The sequence below is a fragment of the Myxine glutinosa genome, chromosome 7 (genome assembly GCF_964187855.1).
Source record: "Myxine glutinosa chromosome 7, kmMyxGlut1.1, whole genome shotgun sequence".
NCBI lineage: Eukaryota > Metazoa > Chordata > Myxini > Myxiniformes > Myxinidae > Myxine > Myxine glutinosa.
In genome coordinates, this window is record NC_136267.1 from 85536622 (window position 1) to 85552690 (window position 16069).

Genomic DNA, 16069 nt, shown 5'->3' on the forward strand with positions numbered 1-16069 from the left:
TTTCGGAGTCGGAACAGCTGCTGAGGTCAATCCCGGAGTTAAAATTTGTAAATTCAATTCAGGTGTAGAGATTATCGAGCTTATCGCATGTTAAATGTAAAACGTAAGCAGAAATTAAATAAAGAATGACCACTGGCGTTTCTAAGCGTTGCAATGTATAGAGGAATGCAGCGATTCGTGGGTATGAAGATCAGCTGTATAATACCATTCATGAATATTAAACTTTTTTGTACAGAAACCGACCTGTTCTGAGGCGAGGCATATTTGAGCTGAGCGGACAAAGTGGCGGAATTAAGACCCAGAGCTGAACACAGGCTGACCAAAGGTAAGCCTGTTTCTATTTTTAGTGTAAATTTTAGTGTAAATGATCTTCAAATGGTGTTTAAACGCACCCATACACCCAGTTTTCATTTGTGCACTCCATTGGAGATCGAGAAGTATGCATGCAACGTTTGAGGCCGCTAGCTTTCATAATTTTGGATTTATGGAGACACACACACACACACACACACACACACACACACAGCCTTTTATTATTATCGATTTTATTTTTGGCTCACCTGGACGGTAGTTCCGGGAAGCTTATGGGATGGTGCGTCATCAGTTTGTCCATCCGTCCGTCCGTAAACACTTTTTTGTGACCAAACTTTGCTAAAATAATATTTGGCATGTTGGAACATAAGTTAGTCCACAGCATGAAAAAATTTGGTGTGTTAGGGGGTGTACTGGGGGGTCAAAGTGGGTCCAGGTTTAACCCCCCAAAATAGAACTACACACATGATTTCTATGAAAATTGACCACAACCATCATCACATGACATTTAAATGTTCACGACATTTTAAAAAATCTGGCCCTGAGGGTGTCTACGAGGGGGAAGGGGGAAATGGGAAGCAGGGAGGTGGGGGAAGAGGGTTGCTCCCCAAAATAGGTATTTGTTTTTTTTCCGAGCCTTATTACATTCTTGTGATTCTACGTGCTGCTCTGTCTCTTAGCAACCATTGAAATTGGTTTAAAATACAGTGATACTGTTTAAAATACCTTTAGTCGGTGTAGTATACTGCTTTATTATACCACGTGAGCACCCAGGAGTATTGCCCCTATTTCTATTAATACCACAGCGGAAAGGTTGTGCCCAAGAACCAAGAGCGGCCCCATGGGTGAGAAGGCAAAAAAAGAAGATGGGAAAAATGTAATTGGGATGGACTGTAAGAGATGGCTTGCATGAAGAAGAGGATGACAAATAAATTACCATATCACACTCAATCTGGATCCCTCAAGATCTTTCCTAATTCCTGAGAGGATTGGCTGCGAGCATGTCCTGTTCAATTGGAGATTAAACCGGAAACTATTTTACAATATTAACTAAAGAGTTCATAGAATACCTTACTGATTATGGCAAGTCAATAATTGTACAAGAATGTGCAGTCTTGGGGGGAAAAAGACATGGGCGGGGTCTGTGTGCGGCAAATTTGATTAGTCAAAATGAGGTAAAATGCTGTAATATTTTGTCCAATTACTGCTAGACAAAAGCTTCTTGAAAGTGTCAAAAAGGTGATTTGTGTTCTACAGTGTTCAAGTATATAATTCATTTGAAATAAAATACCGATTTTAAAGGTTGTCGTAAAAGAAAATGCAGTTTTTCTTTTTTTGTGTGCAACATCGAGGTTCGTGTAAGAGCTAACATTAATGACAAAAAAAACAAACGAACACATGAGACATAATAAAGGGAGCGTGGGACAAAATGGGGAGAAAGTGGGAAGCACACAAGTTCAACATTTGAGAGCAGGGACATCGGGAGATCTGTGGGAGGGAGAGGGCTTGGGGGAGGAGGCGTGGGAAGGGGGATGGGGGTGGCAGAGGTAAAAAAACAAAAAAAAACACATGGACACTGCTTGGACTTCCAGGAAAGAAGTCGGTATTTCAGAAATGTCTGGATCTGGGTTGAATTAACGGGGGTAGAAAAGATCAAGGTTTTGGATGGGGGAAGATAAGAGATGGTGGTGAACAGCTGTTTTAAAGACCTGAAGGGAGGAGTGGGATTGAAAAGAGTGAAGGAGTTTGTTCCAGAGGCGGGAGAAAAGAGGAATGAAAGAGTGAAGGCGAGCAGAGAGTCTTGATTTTGGCAGTTTCACCAGAAGAGGGTTGCTGGCAGATCTTGTGCGACTTGCAGGAGTATTTGGGGGACAGAGCACAGACAGGGCTGGGGGGGGGGGGGGCTAGGCCAGAGAGGAGTCGGTAGAAGACAGAAAGACCACCAACCTACCTGCGGCGAGTGAGTGTAAGGCCCTCAGAGTTAGCTTCATCACGGGTGATTCCAATGATTCTGAAAGCTTTGGTTTCAACATCGTGAAGCCGAGCTAGGTGTAAGGCAGGAGCACCAGCCCAGAGGGGAGAGCAGTGTTCCATTCAGCTGCGGATGAAAGCCTTGTATGTGGTGAGGAGCTGAGGTGTGCCAAGGAAGGACTTCGCACGACGGAGGATGCGCAGTCGGCGATTTTAGAGGCCACCTTGCAAATGTAGCTTTCCCAGGAAAGATCATGGTAGATTGTGAGACCCAAGAGCTTGAGTGACAGAACTTATTGGAGAGGATTATTGAGAAAGTAGATGGGAGGGTTGTCCAGATGGTCTTTTCGGAGAGACATAGTGAGAGTGTGAGATTTGTCAGGATTGAAAGACATGTTCCACTTGTTTTACCAGTCTGTGATTTTGTCCAGGTCTGCAGAGAGTGAGGATCTGAGGGATGAGGTATGGAGCAGCCGAAAGTGGTATCATCAGCAAAGAGGTAGAGAGGATTTTTTCAGAGTTGGATAGATCATTGATGAAGACCAGAAAAAGCACAGGACCCAGAACACTGCCTTGGGGAACTCCAGCCTGAACAGGAAGGGGCGATGAGAGAAATCCATTTAGGGCCATATGTTGACTACGACCAGAGAGGAAATCCGCAAGCCATGCATGGAGATTTCTATGGATACCATAGGAGGAGAGTTTGATGAGCAGATCGGGGTGCCAGACCTTATCCAAGGCACGTGATATGTCAAGGGAGACGGCTCTAATTTCCTGTTTGACATTGAGGACCTCCATCCATTGTTGAGACAGCAGAAGCAGCATGTACAGAGTAGAGTGATCTGGTCTGAATACAAATTAATGATCAGAGATCAAGCCATTGGAGAAGAGTGAGTGGTGATGTGATGTTTTTGTGTAAAGCGGTGATGTTGACTGATTTCCAAGCTGATGGCAGATGACCTTGAGCAAAAAGCAGGTGAAGAGAATAGAGAGAGGGTGAGATAGAGCGGCAGAGCAGGATTTTAGGACACGTGGGCTGATGCTGTCTGGTCCAGTTGCAGAATCAGAGTTGATGATTGACAGAAACTTCTTCACCTTGTCAGGGGAGAAGGACACAGAGTCCAGGAGCAACTGGGTACGACTGGGTATGGTGGGTACAGAGAGAGATGGGTTTACCTCCATTGATGCAGCATCTATTACACCACCTTATTTAACATGTTACATGAGTTCTTCATGCCTGTTGTGTGTGTCCGTTATGCTTATTGCATCCTTAAAAACACTACGTTTCCTGTTTGGAATGATTTTCTATTTTTTTGTTTGCCAGACAGGCAGACAGATTACTTCTTTTTTTTAATCTCAATCATCTCTGCGCAAACGCAATGGAGACAAATTTAGAGCCAAAGTAAAGTATTGCTAAACTGCAGATTCCTGTTCAAAATATAACTTCAATTGAAATTAAGTTGTTCCTCGATCTTAAACTGGCGTTTGTGGACAGACAGACAGGCAAAGTGACCCAATTGCTTAACCCCGCTTTTCACTTTATGCGCAGGGTAATTACTGTTTCTGGGACTAGCAGGATAACCTCGGGGTATGTGCACTCTCCCCTGAGCTTTCTTTCCTAAGTTTCACAGGCAGGGTCAGTTTGTGGACATTAATGATCCGATGGTGTCCTTTTCGAAGAGTAGGTGAGATATCTCCAGCACCCTGAACAAATTCCAAATTCCTTAGCCGAGTATCCTGCATGGAAGGGTGAACCCCGGGATTGTAACCCTGGGCCAATGCAACTTTCTCGACAGAACCGACGCTCTGTATAGAGCATGGAGCACAAGTTAAATTATTCCTGCAGTGTCCGGAAGGTGTGTCAATCATCAGGTGTCAGCAGTGAGATGCATGCATGGCATGCTTTGAAAACAGACAATTAATTCACTGATTGGATTGCAAGAACACGAGACAACCAGGAATCACCAAACGCAACTTTTGAAATCAAATGACCTATGAGTGTTAACATGGCCTTTCGAGCATGCGCTGTGTGCGCGTTTTCAGTGATGATCGGTTCTGCTCGCCGGGCACTTTTGGCCTGCCGTTGCTAGTGAGAAATCTAAAATTCAAATAATCCTTTTAACAATTTTCAGCATTTAGACTTAAGCGAAAGAGTGGAAATTTAAAAATGGTTAACTATAATTATTGATTTGCTCCTGCATGCAAATAGGACTCACATAAATATAGGAAGTACGAGAAATATCCGTGGATGAGAGGTGGAGAGTTCGCACCATTTCCTGTTCATATAAGCTATTCGCAACAGTGAGCATAAAACATATACACAGACAGAAGCTTCTCCCTTTGCCAACAGATGCAAAAATCTCGTATAATTACCCTGTGCTCGCGAAACGAAAAGCAGGGTTCGGCATTCGGTTGCGTACGTACGCGTGGCGTATGTGTGTACGTGTGGCATGTGGCGTGTCTGAATTTTTTAAATTCATTTTCTCGGCAACCGTTGGTCTCATTGACATGAAATTTTCACCATAGGAGTGCCTCCTCCTGTATAATATTTTAATTATTATTATGACGTCATAGGTCACGTGGTACAGGCGCCATCTTGGAAAAACGTTACACCTCCATATCTCCCAAACTGCTCCATGGAAAAAGTTGAAACGAGGCTCATTGTGAAGTACTCCCCTTGGGGAATAAGATAGTTTAATGATTATGTCATCGATGCTTTAATTATGACGTCATATTTCGACAAACAAGTACAACGCTTGATTTGATCAGTATGAATTTTATTTCTCTGCAATTCTTGGTCCGATTGACGTGAAATTTTCACCATAGGAGCGCCTCCTCCTGTAGAATATTTTAATGATAATTATGATGTCATAGGTCACGTAGTACAGGCACCATCTTGGAAAAGCTTTGCACCTCTATATATCTGAAACCAAACAATGGAAAAAATTTAAACATGGCTCATTGTCAAGTACTTCCTATGGGGAATAACATATGTTTGTAATGATGTCATCGGTGCCTTCGTTATGACGTCATATTTAGACAAGTACAACGCTTGATTCGATCAGTATGAATTATTTTTCTCTGCAACTGTTGGACTGATGGACACGAAATTTTCACCGGAGCGCTTCCTCTTGTAAAATATTTAAATGATAATTATGACGTCATAGGTCACGTGGTAGAGGTGCCATCTTGGTAAAACCGAAAAACGTTGCACCTCTATATCTCCAAAACCGCTCCATGAAAAAAATTAAAATATGGCTCATTGTAAAGAACTCCGCATGGGAAATAGGTGTTGTTAACGATGACGTCAATGATGCCGTAATTATGACGTCATAATTCAAGAGGGACAACGCTTGGTCTGATCATTTTGAAATTTATTGAGTGTGATCTATGCAACAATTATATTAGAGAATATAAATTTATGATGTAATTGCTCACGTGGTCTGGCAGCCATATTGGATCAAAGAAGAAAAACTTTTCAAAAACAGAAGAGTTGGCTCACACCAAGTTGACAGCGCAGGGTAAGTATTCTATGAATACCATCTAGTTTATCTCATGTCCCCAGAGCTAAACAAAAAAATGGAACATGAATAATAGTAAATATAGTCATTTTAAACGTATCTTATACATTGAAAAGCCCCAGATATGACCTTCCCATCGGTGTTAAGAAGCAACTAAATAATATACAGTGTCTCCCTCTGGGAAGTATGCCTGAACGTTGATAATGCCGGCATCGGCTTTCCAATTGAAGACGTCCATTAAATAAACCACAAAGCCTGCCATATTCACACAAAGTAATCCCGCAAGTTTCAAACTCCACTCACTGACAGGGATGATCATGGAGGTCGGGTAGAATGTGCCTGTTCACTTGCCTTGCACGGGCCCATACTACCAGAAGTTGTTGCAGTACGGGCTGCAAGATGTCACCTTTCTGTCGTGTTGGTCTTTAATTTCTTCAAATCCTTTGTTGTGCAAAGGCACATCCCTTTCTCACCGATAGTCTTCCAAGTATTTTTGGCTTATTTTAGAAGCTTTGTGAGCCATTTTAGGTAACAATCCTTTTCTGGCGTGCACCATATACATTCCCTGCCCCAATGACCATTGTTGCTAGAGATTTTTGCGCATACGCGCTGAGCATTCTTGGACAGATTACATAATTTTGAAAGTATGGTACCATATTGGAGGGAAGATATAATGGACTCATGGATACAAGATAGATCGTGGCCCATGAAACCATGGAGGTCATACTTGTTCTGGAATCAGTCAGTGTAGAGTAGAGTGGTGCTGGGTTGGCAGATTCGGTTATTACACATGGCAATGGCAGGTGCTGCAGTGGTAAAGTGCAGATCATGGTTGTAAATTTGTTGAGCTCATAGGCTGCCAAACCATGGCTGAGATAGCAGTGGAGAGAGGTGTTCATGAGAGGGCCATGGACATATTAGCAGAACATTGTGCTGCAGCATTTGAGACGAGGAGAGTGTGATGGACTATCATTCGAACGAGTACCAAGAGAGCTAAAGCTCCTTATTTCGAAGGTGAGTGTCGACTCTGTCTCATGACTCATTTGATGCATTGAGCATGACAACAATATTGACCTCTCCCCTTTGACCCAGAACATTGTACCATTTATACTGCCATGCATGGTTATGAAAGCCTGGTGTTGGCTTAACGGTTTCAGGTGACTGGGTTAACATCTTAGGGTCCGGAGTTAAAGCCCCTGTCAATTCCGTTGAAATAACACCACGTGGGTTGACTCAGCCTGTCATACTTCCGAGTTCAGCAAAATGAGTACCAGCTTAGTGGGAAAAATGAGCAATTCCTGCGTCGGAGTGGCGACAGGTCCAGGATTGTAACCCAAAGCCAATGCAACGAGATAGTATTCATAGAATACATACCCTGCGCAGTCAACTTGTTGCGAGCCAACTCTTCTGTTTATGAACGGTTTTTTGATCCAATATGGCTGCCAGAACACGTGAGCGATGATATCATAAATTTATATTCTCTAATATAATTGTTGTGTAGATCACGCTCAATAAATTTCAAACTGATCTAAGTGTCGCCTCTGTCGAATTATGACGTCATAAATACGTCATCAATGACGTCATCGTTAATAACACCTATTCCCCATTTGGAGTTCTTTACAATGAGGCACGTTTCAATTTTATCCATGGAGTGGTTTTGGAGATATTGAAGTGCAACTTTTTTCCAAGATGGCGCCTGTAGCACGTGACCTATGATGTCATAATTATCATTAAAATATTGTACAGGAGGAGGCGCTCCTATGGTGAAAATTTCATGTCAATCAGACCAAGAATTGCAGAGAAAAAAAATTCATACTGATCAAATCAAGCGTTGTACTTGCTTGTCGAAATATGACGTCATAATTAAAGCATCGATGACATCATCATTAAACTGTCTTATTCCCCAAGGGGAGTACTTCACAATGAGCCTCGTTTCAACTTTTTCCATTGAGCAGTTTGGGAGATATAGAAGAGTAACGTTTTTCCAAGATGCCGCCTGTATCACTTGACCTATGACGTCATAATTATCATTAAAAATGATATAGGAGGAGTCACTCCTATGGTACAAATTTCGTGTCAATCGGATTAACTGTTGCAGAGGGAAAAAAAATTCATACTGATCAGCTCAAGCGTTGGATTTGTCGAATTATGATGTCATAACGAAGGCACCGATGACCTCATCATCAACATATCTTATTCCCCATGGGGAGTACTTGACAATGAGCCTTGTTTCAACTTTTTCCATTGAGCGGTTTGGGAGATATAGAGGTGTAAATTTTTTCAAAGATGGCGTGTTTTCCACGTGACCTATGATGTCATAAGTATGAATGAAAACATTATACAGGTGGAAGGGCTCCTATGTTAAAAATTTGTGTCAATGGAACCAACGGTTGCCGAGAAAATGAATTTTAAAAATGCAGACACGCCACACGTACACACATACGCACCCGAATGCCTCACCTTGATTTTCGCTTCGCGATTGCAGGGTAATTACCTGGGCAGCCCTATAATCTGAAGACGTGAAAAGTGGTTCTTCTTCTTCATGGTTGTGAAACCACTACATGTCTACAATCTGAGCGACACTGCTTTGCTGTGCCACTGAAAACGAGATGCTATTTCATTGTTCATTGTCCTTGTCCACACCATTTTGTTCTTCAACGAAATGGCCTAGCCATCACCACAGCTCATTACTTTTGTCTCCAAACTACAGGTTGATTCTTCCCCAAAACTCCCATGGAAAAGCCAACTTCAGAGACTGGTACGATGAAGTGCACTACACATATGAGAATGAAAGCCAACTATGAACCATATAAGATAAGTACATCCAGGCAGTGGACAAAAAATTAGAAACGTCTGGGTAAATGAGGTACACCAAGTATATTGAAAGCAACGACTTCCCATGGAGTGACCCATGTATTAATTAATAAAGCAAATAACTCAGCATGCTTAGGGTCATGTATAAAAATGCTGCAGGCCTGGTTGCCTATAATTTTGGCTAGGATAGTTGCAAGAGGAGACCTCAGTGACTTTGAAAGAGGGGAGATTGTTGGGGTGTTTGGCAGGAGCTTCAGTGACAAACACAGCTCAATTTGCTGATGTTTCATGAACAACGGTGTCGAAGGTGATGTCAGCATGGAATGCGAGGAAAAGACATCATCAGCATCAGAAAAGACAACATCGGCAAAGAAGGCGAGCAAGTGCAGATCAATTGACTAAATTTCAACATGGGGCGTGAGCAGACAGGTTCATCAAAAACGGTCTGCGAAGAACTCCACAGAGTGGGATACCATACTCGGATTGCATGACATTTGGAGACAATGGACAATCATAATACATACAATTCAACCTGGGATCCAGCTTCACAAGATAATTGCTCTGAGGGGAACACAAAACAAGTAGGAACAAGGAAAAGAGCAATCAGAGATTGCAAACCCTTGCCAGGATGTATTCTCTGTGGTTTTTAAGGATTTTGTGTTAAAACAAATATGGCGGCCGAACCGCGTGACCGATGACATCATTATTTTTTTTCTAAACTAATTTATTCCTAGATTATGCTCAAGAAATTTCATCTTGATCGGATGAAGTTTTGTACTTGTCGAATTATGATGTCATAATGGAGGCACCTATGACATCATCATTAACATATTTTATTCCCCATGGAGAGTTCTTTACAATGAGCCACGTCTCAATTTTTCTATTAAGCACTTTTGGAGATATAGAGGTGCAAAGTTTTTCGTTTTTTCCAAGATGGCGGCCGAACCACGTGACCGATGACGTCATCATTATTTTTTTCTCCACCAGTTTATGCCGACATGGCGCTCAAGAAATTTCATCTCGATTGGATGAAGTTTTGTACTTGTCGAATTATGACGTCATAATGGAGGCACCTATGACATCATTATTAACATATTTTATTCCCCATGGAGAGTTCTTTGCAATGAGCCACGTCTCAATTTTTTCTATTCAGCGCTTTCGGAGATGTAGATTGTAGAGGTACAAAGTTTTTCGGTTTTTCCAAGATGGCGGCCGAACCACGTGACATATGACGTCATAATTATCATAAAAAAATTCTGCAGGTGGAGTTGCACCTATGGTGAAAATTTCCTGTCAATCGGACCAACGGTTGCAGAGAAAATCATATTTATTCTGTGCAGACAAACAGACAGACAGACAAACAAGCAGACAAACAAACGGACTCAAAAGCAATACCTTCTCCTCTGGCGAGGGTAATAATCTTGAAAGATCACCATTTAAAGAACCAAGAGGATGCTACATCTAGGCTATTAAATGGGTGAGAGATCATTGTCCACCTGAACTTGGCATTGGCCTCCGATTCCTTTACCCTTGCATTGAAAAGCTCTTGCATTGTCTTGGTGATGGAAGGGTTCTCCAATGTCAGCGTTAGTGCAGGTTCTTGTAATGTGTCTCCATGTAATGTTATGATTGATGGTTGTACCTGTGATATCAATAACATACAATTATGACACCTTCAATATCCCATTATAGCAGTCACCATGTGCTTGCTGCCATTGATCGTACCATCGATGTGCAATTAGTTGGACATTCTTTCTGGAACGCCTCCTTTGATTGAAGTTTCACGAAGCAAACCTTACAGTTCACCACCTTCAATAATGCGGGAAATGACTCGTTTTTGGCCTCCAAACACTGTCGGAGAATTGTGCATATTGTCTTTCTGGTTTCTTTGTGAAATGGGATTAGCTTTGTTATTATGTGTCAATGCGAGACACCCATCGGAAGCACAGCCCCGAGGCAGGGCGGCTCATTCTACACACGAAGCTCAACTCACAGTGCACGATGTGCCAGGCACTTCGAACCGCTTCACCAACTATCTGCCTGCTAAGAACCATAGCTGTTCCTAACAACACTAACTCTAACCCAGCGCGAGACCTGCTTTTAGACCCACTGATGCCAATGGCAAAATGTTGGGCAACCCCTGCGTGTACACAATTTTGGAAACAACCGCCTTTTTTCATACAGTGTTGAGAAATTTAATCCCCTTTTTTGTAACTAAATCGAAGTTCCTGTAAGAGCTAACACCTAGAGCATATAATAAAAGGAGCGGGAGACAAGAGGGGAGAGAGAGAGAGAGAGAGAGAGAGACAGAGACAGAGAGAGAGAGAGAGAGAGAGAGAGAGAGAGAGAGAGAGAGAGAGAGAGAGAGAGAGAGAGAGAGAGAGAGAGAGAGAATCACAACAACAGTAGGAAATAGGGACATCAGGAGATCTGTGGAAGGGAGAGGGCTGGGGTGGAGTACATGGTATAAAGAAAAAGGACACAACTACGACTTTCAGGAAAGAAAACGGAATTTGAAGGAGGTGGATTTGGGGTTATTAACGGGGGTAGAAAAGATCAAGGTTTTGGATGGGGGAAGATAGGAGATGGTGATGAACAGCTGTTGAAGACCCAGAAGGAGGAGTGGGATTGAAGAGAGTGAGGGAGTTTGTTCCAGAGGTGGGGCAAAAAGAGGAATGAAAGAGTGAAGATGAGCAGAGAGTCTTGACTTTGGCAGTTTCACCATAAGAGGGTTGCTGATAGATCTTGTGCGTCCTATAGGAATATTTGTGGGACAGAGCACAGAGAGATCAGGGGGAGCTAGGCTGGAGAGGAGTCTGTAGAAGATGTCTTTCAATCCTAACAAATCTCACACTATTACAATGTCTCTCCGAAAGGACCGACTGGAAAACCCTCCCATCTACTTTCTCAACAATCCTCTCCAAGAAGTTCTGTCGCTCAAGCTTTTGGGTCTCACTATCTGCCATGATCTTTCTTTGGAAAACCACATTTCGAAGCTGGCCTCCAAAGCCAGTCGCCGACTGGGCATCCTCCGTCGGGCGAAGTCCTTCCTTGGCACACCTGAGCTCCTCACCACATACAAGGCTTTCATCCGCAGCTCAATGGAGTACTGCTCTCCCCTCTGGGCTGGTGCTCCTGCCTCACACCTCGCTCGGCTTCACGCTGTTGAAACCAAAGCTTTCAGAATCATTGGAATCTCCTGCGATGAAGTTAACTCCGAGGGCCTTTCACTCACTCACCGCAGGCAGGTTGGTGGTCTTTCCGTCTTCCACCGACTTGCTCCCCCAGCTCTCTCTGTGCTCTGTCCCCCCAATATTCCTTCAGGTCGCACAAGATCTGCCTGCAACCCTCTTATGGTTAAACTGCCAAAATCTACGCTCTCTGCTCACCTTCACTCTTTCATTCGCCTTTTCTCCCGCCTCTGGAACAAACTCCCCCACTCCCTTCAACCCCACTCCTCCCTCCAGGTCTTTAAAACAGCTGTTCACCACCATCTCTTATCTTCCCCCATCCAAAACCTTGATCTGTTCTACCCCCGCTAATTCACCCCAGATACACTTTTTTTTTGAAATTCCAACTTCTTTCCTGGAAGTCCTTGCAGTGTTCATATGTTTTATACCTCTCCCACCTCCCTCCAAGCCCTCCCCCTCCCACATTTCTCCCGATGTCCCTGCTCTCAAATGTTGTGATTGTATCATTCCCCCTCTCTCCCCATCTTGTCTACCGCTTATTACCTTCGCAAAAGCGGAAGGTTATGTTTTGATCGCTGTGTATTTATTTGTACTAGGGCATGCCCGTACTATATATATATCTAAAATTATATCCCCCCCCTCTATTTACATGAAATGGTTTGGTCCAAAGCGAACGGCTTGCGAGTGGTGACAATCCCCCCCCTCTATTTACATGCAATGGTTTGGTCCAAAGCGAACGGCTTCCGGAGTTTGGTAAAGAAATCGCCATCGCGTGCACAAACGCGCAGGAAAGCGAATGAATCGCAAATTCGTTTTTATTAGTTGTAAAACATAGTTTAACGCCAACATAGTTTGCAAACGTGAAATAAATGAATACGCTCTCAAATGTGCCATCCGAGGCAGAGTGTGCCCGCCACGTTCGGCACACGCGATCGTTCGCTGCTCTCTGATTGGTTGAATCGTTTTTTGGACATAGCTCGGTAAGTAATTGTCCGATTAATATGAAACCTTGAAAAGGCACATCCTCGGGTCCCCAGCAATATACCTGGCAAGTTAAAAGTATATCGGACCCGTGGTTGTCGAGAAACAGCGGTCACAGACAAACGTACAGACGTACAGACAGACAGACAGAGATTACTGGAATTATAGATAGATGTCTGTGTGTGTGTGTGTGTGTATGTTATTCGCATAACTCAAAAAGTATTCAACCGAATTGCATGAAATTTGGTGGGATGATTGGTTATTATACGGGACACATTTGATTAGATTTTGGGAGCAATCGGGTCAAAGGTCAAGGTCAAGGTCACGAAAAGGTCAAAATCACTGTTCACTGTTCTGTTCCCTACACTCCCATGCCAAGTACAGAACAGTAGCTGCGGCGAAGGTATGCGCTCTACCGAGTGCCCGTTCTAGTTTTGTGTGTTTTATGTGTCGGTTTGACTTTTTGTGTGATTAATGTTAGCTCTTTCACGAGACTAGATCTTATATACAAAAAAGAAAGAAAAAAAAAAAGACAGAAAACCACCAACCTGCCTGCGGTGAGAGAGTGAAAGGCCCTCGGAGTTAGCTTCATCGCAGGAGATTCCAATGATTCTAAAAACATTGGTTTCTACAGCGTGAAGCCGAGCTAGGTGTGAGGCAGGAGCACCAGCCCAGAGGGGAGAGCAGTACTCCATTGAGCTGTGGATGAAAGCCTTGTATGTGGTGAGGAGCTCAGGTGTGCCAAGGAAGGACTTCGTACGACGAAGGATGCCCAGTCAGCGACTGGCTTTGGAGGCCAGCTTGGAAATGTGGTTTTCCCAGGAAAGATCATGGCAGATAGTGAGACCCAAAAGCTTGAGTGACAGAAATTCTTTGAGAGGATTGTTCAGAAAGTAGATGTGGGGGTTGTCCAGACGGTCTTTTCGGAGAGACAAAGTGAGAGTGTGAGATTTGTCAGGATTGAAAGACATGTTCCACTTGTTTGACCAGTCTGTGATTTTGTCCAGGTCTGCAGAGAGTGAAGAGGCTGCAGACTGCCGATCTGAGGGATCATTAATGAAGACCAGAAAAAGCACAGGGTATGAAAAAGCACAAAATGCGTATGAATGCTAAATGAGGCCTTTTGTGCATGGTGTGTGCGGGTGTGCGTGTGCGTGTGTGCGTTTTTACACTGATTTGGTTCTGCTTGCCGGCACTTTTAACCTACAGTTGCTAACGCGAAATCTGTTATTCAAATCATCTTTTTAACATAATTTTCAGCATTTAGATGAAAGAGGGGCAATATCAATATGGTTAACTATAATTGTTCTGTTCCTGAATGCAAATCGGACTCACGGAAATACAGGAAGTACGAGAAACATCCGGGGATGACAGGTGTCGAGTTTGTACCATTTCCTGTTAATACAAGCTCGCAGCAGCAGTGGACATAAAACACATACACACACATACAACACACACACACACACACACACACACACACACACACACACACACACACACACACCTGCTTCGCCTTTTACCAATAGATGCAAAGATCGAGTACAATACCTCTTGTGGCCCTGGAACTAAAAAAAAAATGGAGGTGTCAAGGTCATACCCATTTCCTGTTAGTTAGCGTGGATATCGTACAATTTCTTCATTAAATCGTGTGGACAAGCTAGCATTGGCCGCAGATATCTCCCTCTCTCCCCCTCTCTCTCTCTCTCCCCCTCTCTCTCTCCATCTCTCTCTCTCCGTCTCTCTCTCTCTCTCCGTCTCTCTCTCTCTCTCCGTCTCTCTCTCTCCGTCTCTCTCTCTCTCCGTCTCTCTCTCTCCGTCTCTCTCTCTCCGTCTCTCTCTCTCCGTCTCTCTCTCTCCGTCTCTCTCTCTCCATCTCTCTCTCTCCATCTCTCTCTCTCCGTCTCTCCCTCTCTCTCTGTGTGTGTGTGTGTCTCTCTCTCTCTCTCTCGCTCTCTCTCCCCCTCTCCATCTCTCTCTCTCCGTCTCTCTCTCTCTCTGTCTCTCCCTCTCCCCCTCTGTGTGTGTGTGTGTGTCTCTCTCTCTCGCTCTCTCTCGCTCTCTCTCTCTCTCCCTCTCTCTCCCTCTCTCTCTCTCTCTCTCTCACACGCACACACACGCACACACACACACACACACACACACACACACACACACACACTCAACTTTAAGCAATAGATGCAAAAATCTAGTATAATTTCTCTCATGCCCCAGAACCAGCTAAATTACATTTAGTATTCGGCCCCTTAGATCAGTACTTGTTAGAAGCACCTTTTGCAGCAATGACTGCTAGGAGTCTTTTGGGTCAGTCTCTACCAGCTTTGCAGAGTGAGATGTTGAAATGTTTTCTCATTCTTCACATGAAAATTTCTCTAGTTCTGCCAAGTTTGATGGGGATCGTCGATGGACTGCAATCTTCAGGTCTCTCCAAAAATGTTCAATTGGGTTCAAGTCAGGACTTTGACTAGGACACTCAAGAACATTTATGTTCTTTTTATTCAGCCACTCCAGTGTGATTTCGCTTTGTGCTTCAGGTCATTGGCTGCCGAAATTTGAATCTCCGACCCAGTTTCAGATCCATGGCTGACTCAAGCAGGTTTTCATCAAGGATTCTCCTGTACTTTGTACTGTCCATCGCCCCTTATATCTTGTCAAGCTTCCCAGTCCCAACTGATGAAAAGCAGCCCTATAACATGATGCCACCACCACTATGCTTGACAGTAGGGATGGTGTTGACAGGGTGTTGTGCAGTGTTAGGCTTGTGCCTGACATAAAGTTTTCAATTTAGACCAAAAAGTTCAATTTTTGTCTCGTCTGACCACAAAACCTTTCTCCACATGCTTGCAGTATCATTAAGATGCATTTTCACAAACTCCATACTAGCTTTTACTCTGCATCTTTTTCAGTAATGGCATCTTTCTTGCCACCTGTCCTTAGAGGCCAGCTTCATGAAGCAAACAGGACATTGTTAATTGATGAACACTGACCCCCATCTTGGACATAGAGCCTTGCAGATCTTTCATAAGTCATTGTGGGAATTACAGTGATTTCCCAAACAAATTTCCTGTTTGCCCGGCTGCTGAGTTTGGATGGGCGACCTGATCTGGGTAGAGTCTGGGTGCTGTGATACGTTTACCCTTCTTAACGATGATTTCACTGTATTCAAAGGAATGATGATCGAGTTTGAAATCTTCTTATAACCCTTTCCTGAATGGTACTTCTCCACCACTTTATGTCTGACTTCTTTGGAAATCTCCTTGGTCTTCATGTCTACCTTATTGG

At 43.5% G+C, this 16069-nt stretch overlaps 1 protein-coding gene across 1 annotated transcript in view; it reads right to left on the reverse strand.

Moving 5' to 3' along the window:
- The window catches only part of TSPEAR (thrombospondin type laminin G domain and EAR repeats), an 80993-nt gene that overhangs the window by 42775 nt on the left and 22149 nt on the right, over window positions 1-16069 (reverse strand). The window contains exon 3 of the mRNA XM_068121544.2: window positions 10147-10260. Coding sequence (XP_067977645.2) covers window positions 10147-10260 — 114 coding nt within the window. The remainder of the gene's footprint in view (window positions 1-10146; window positions 10261-16069) is intronic.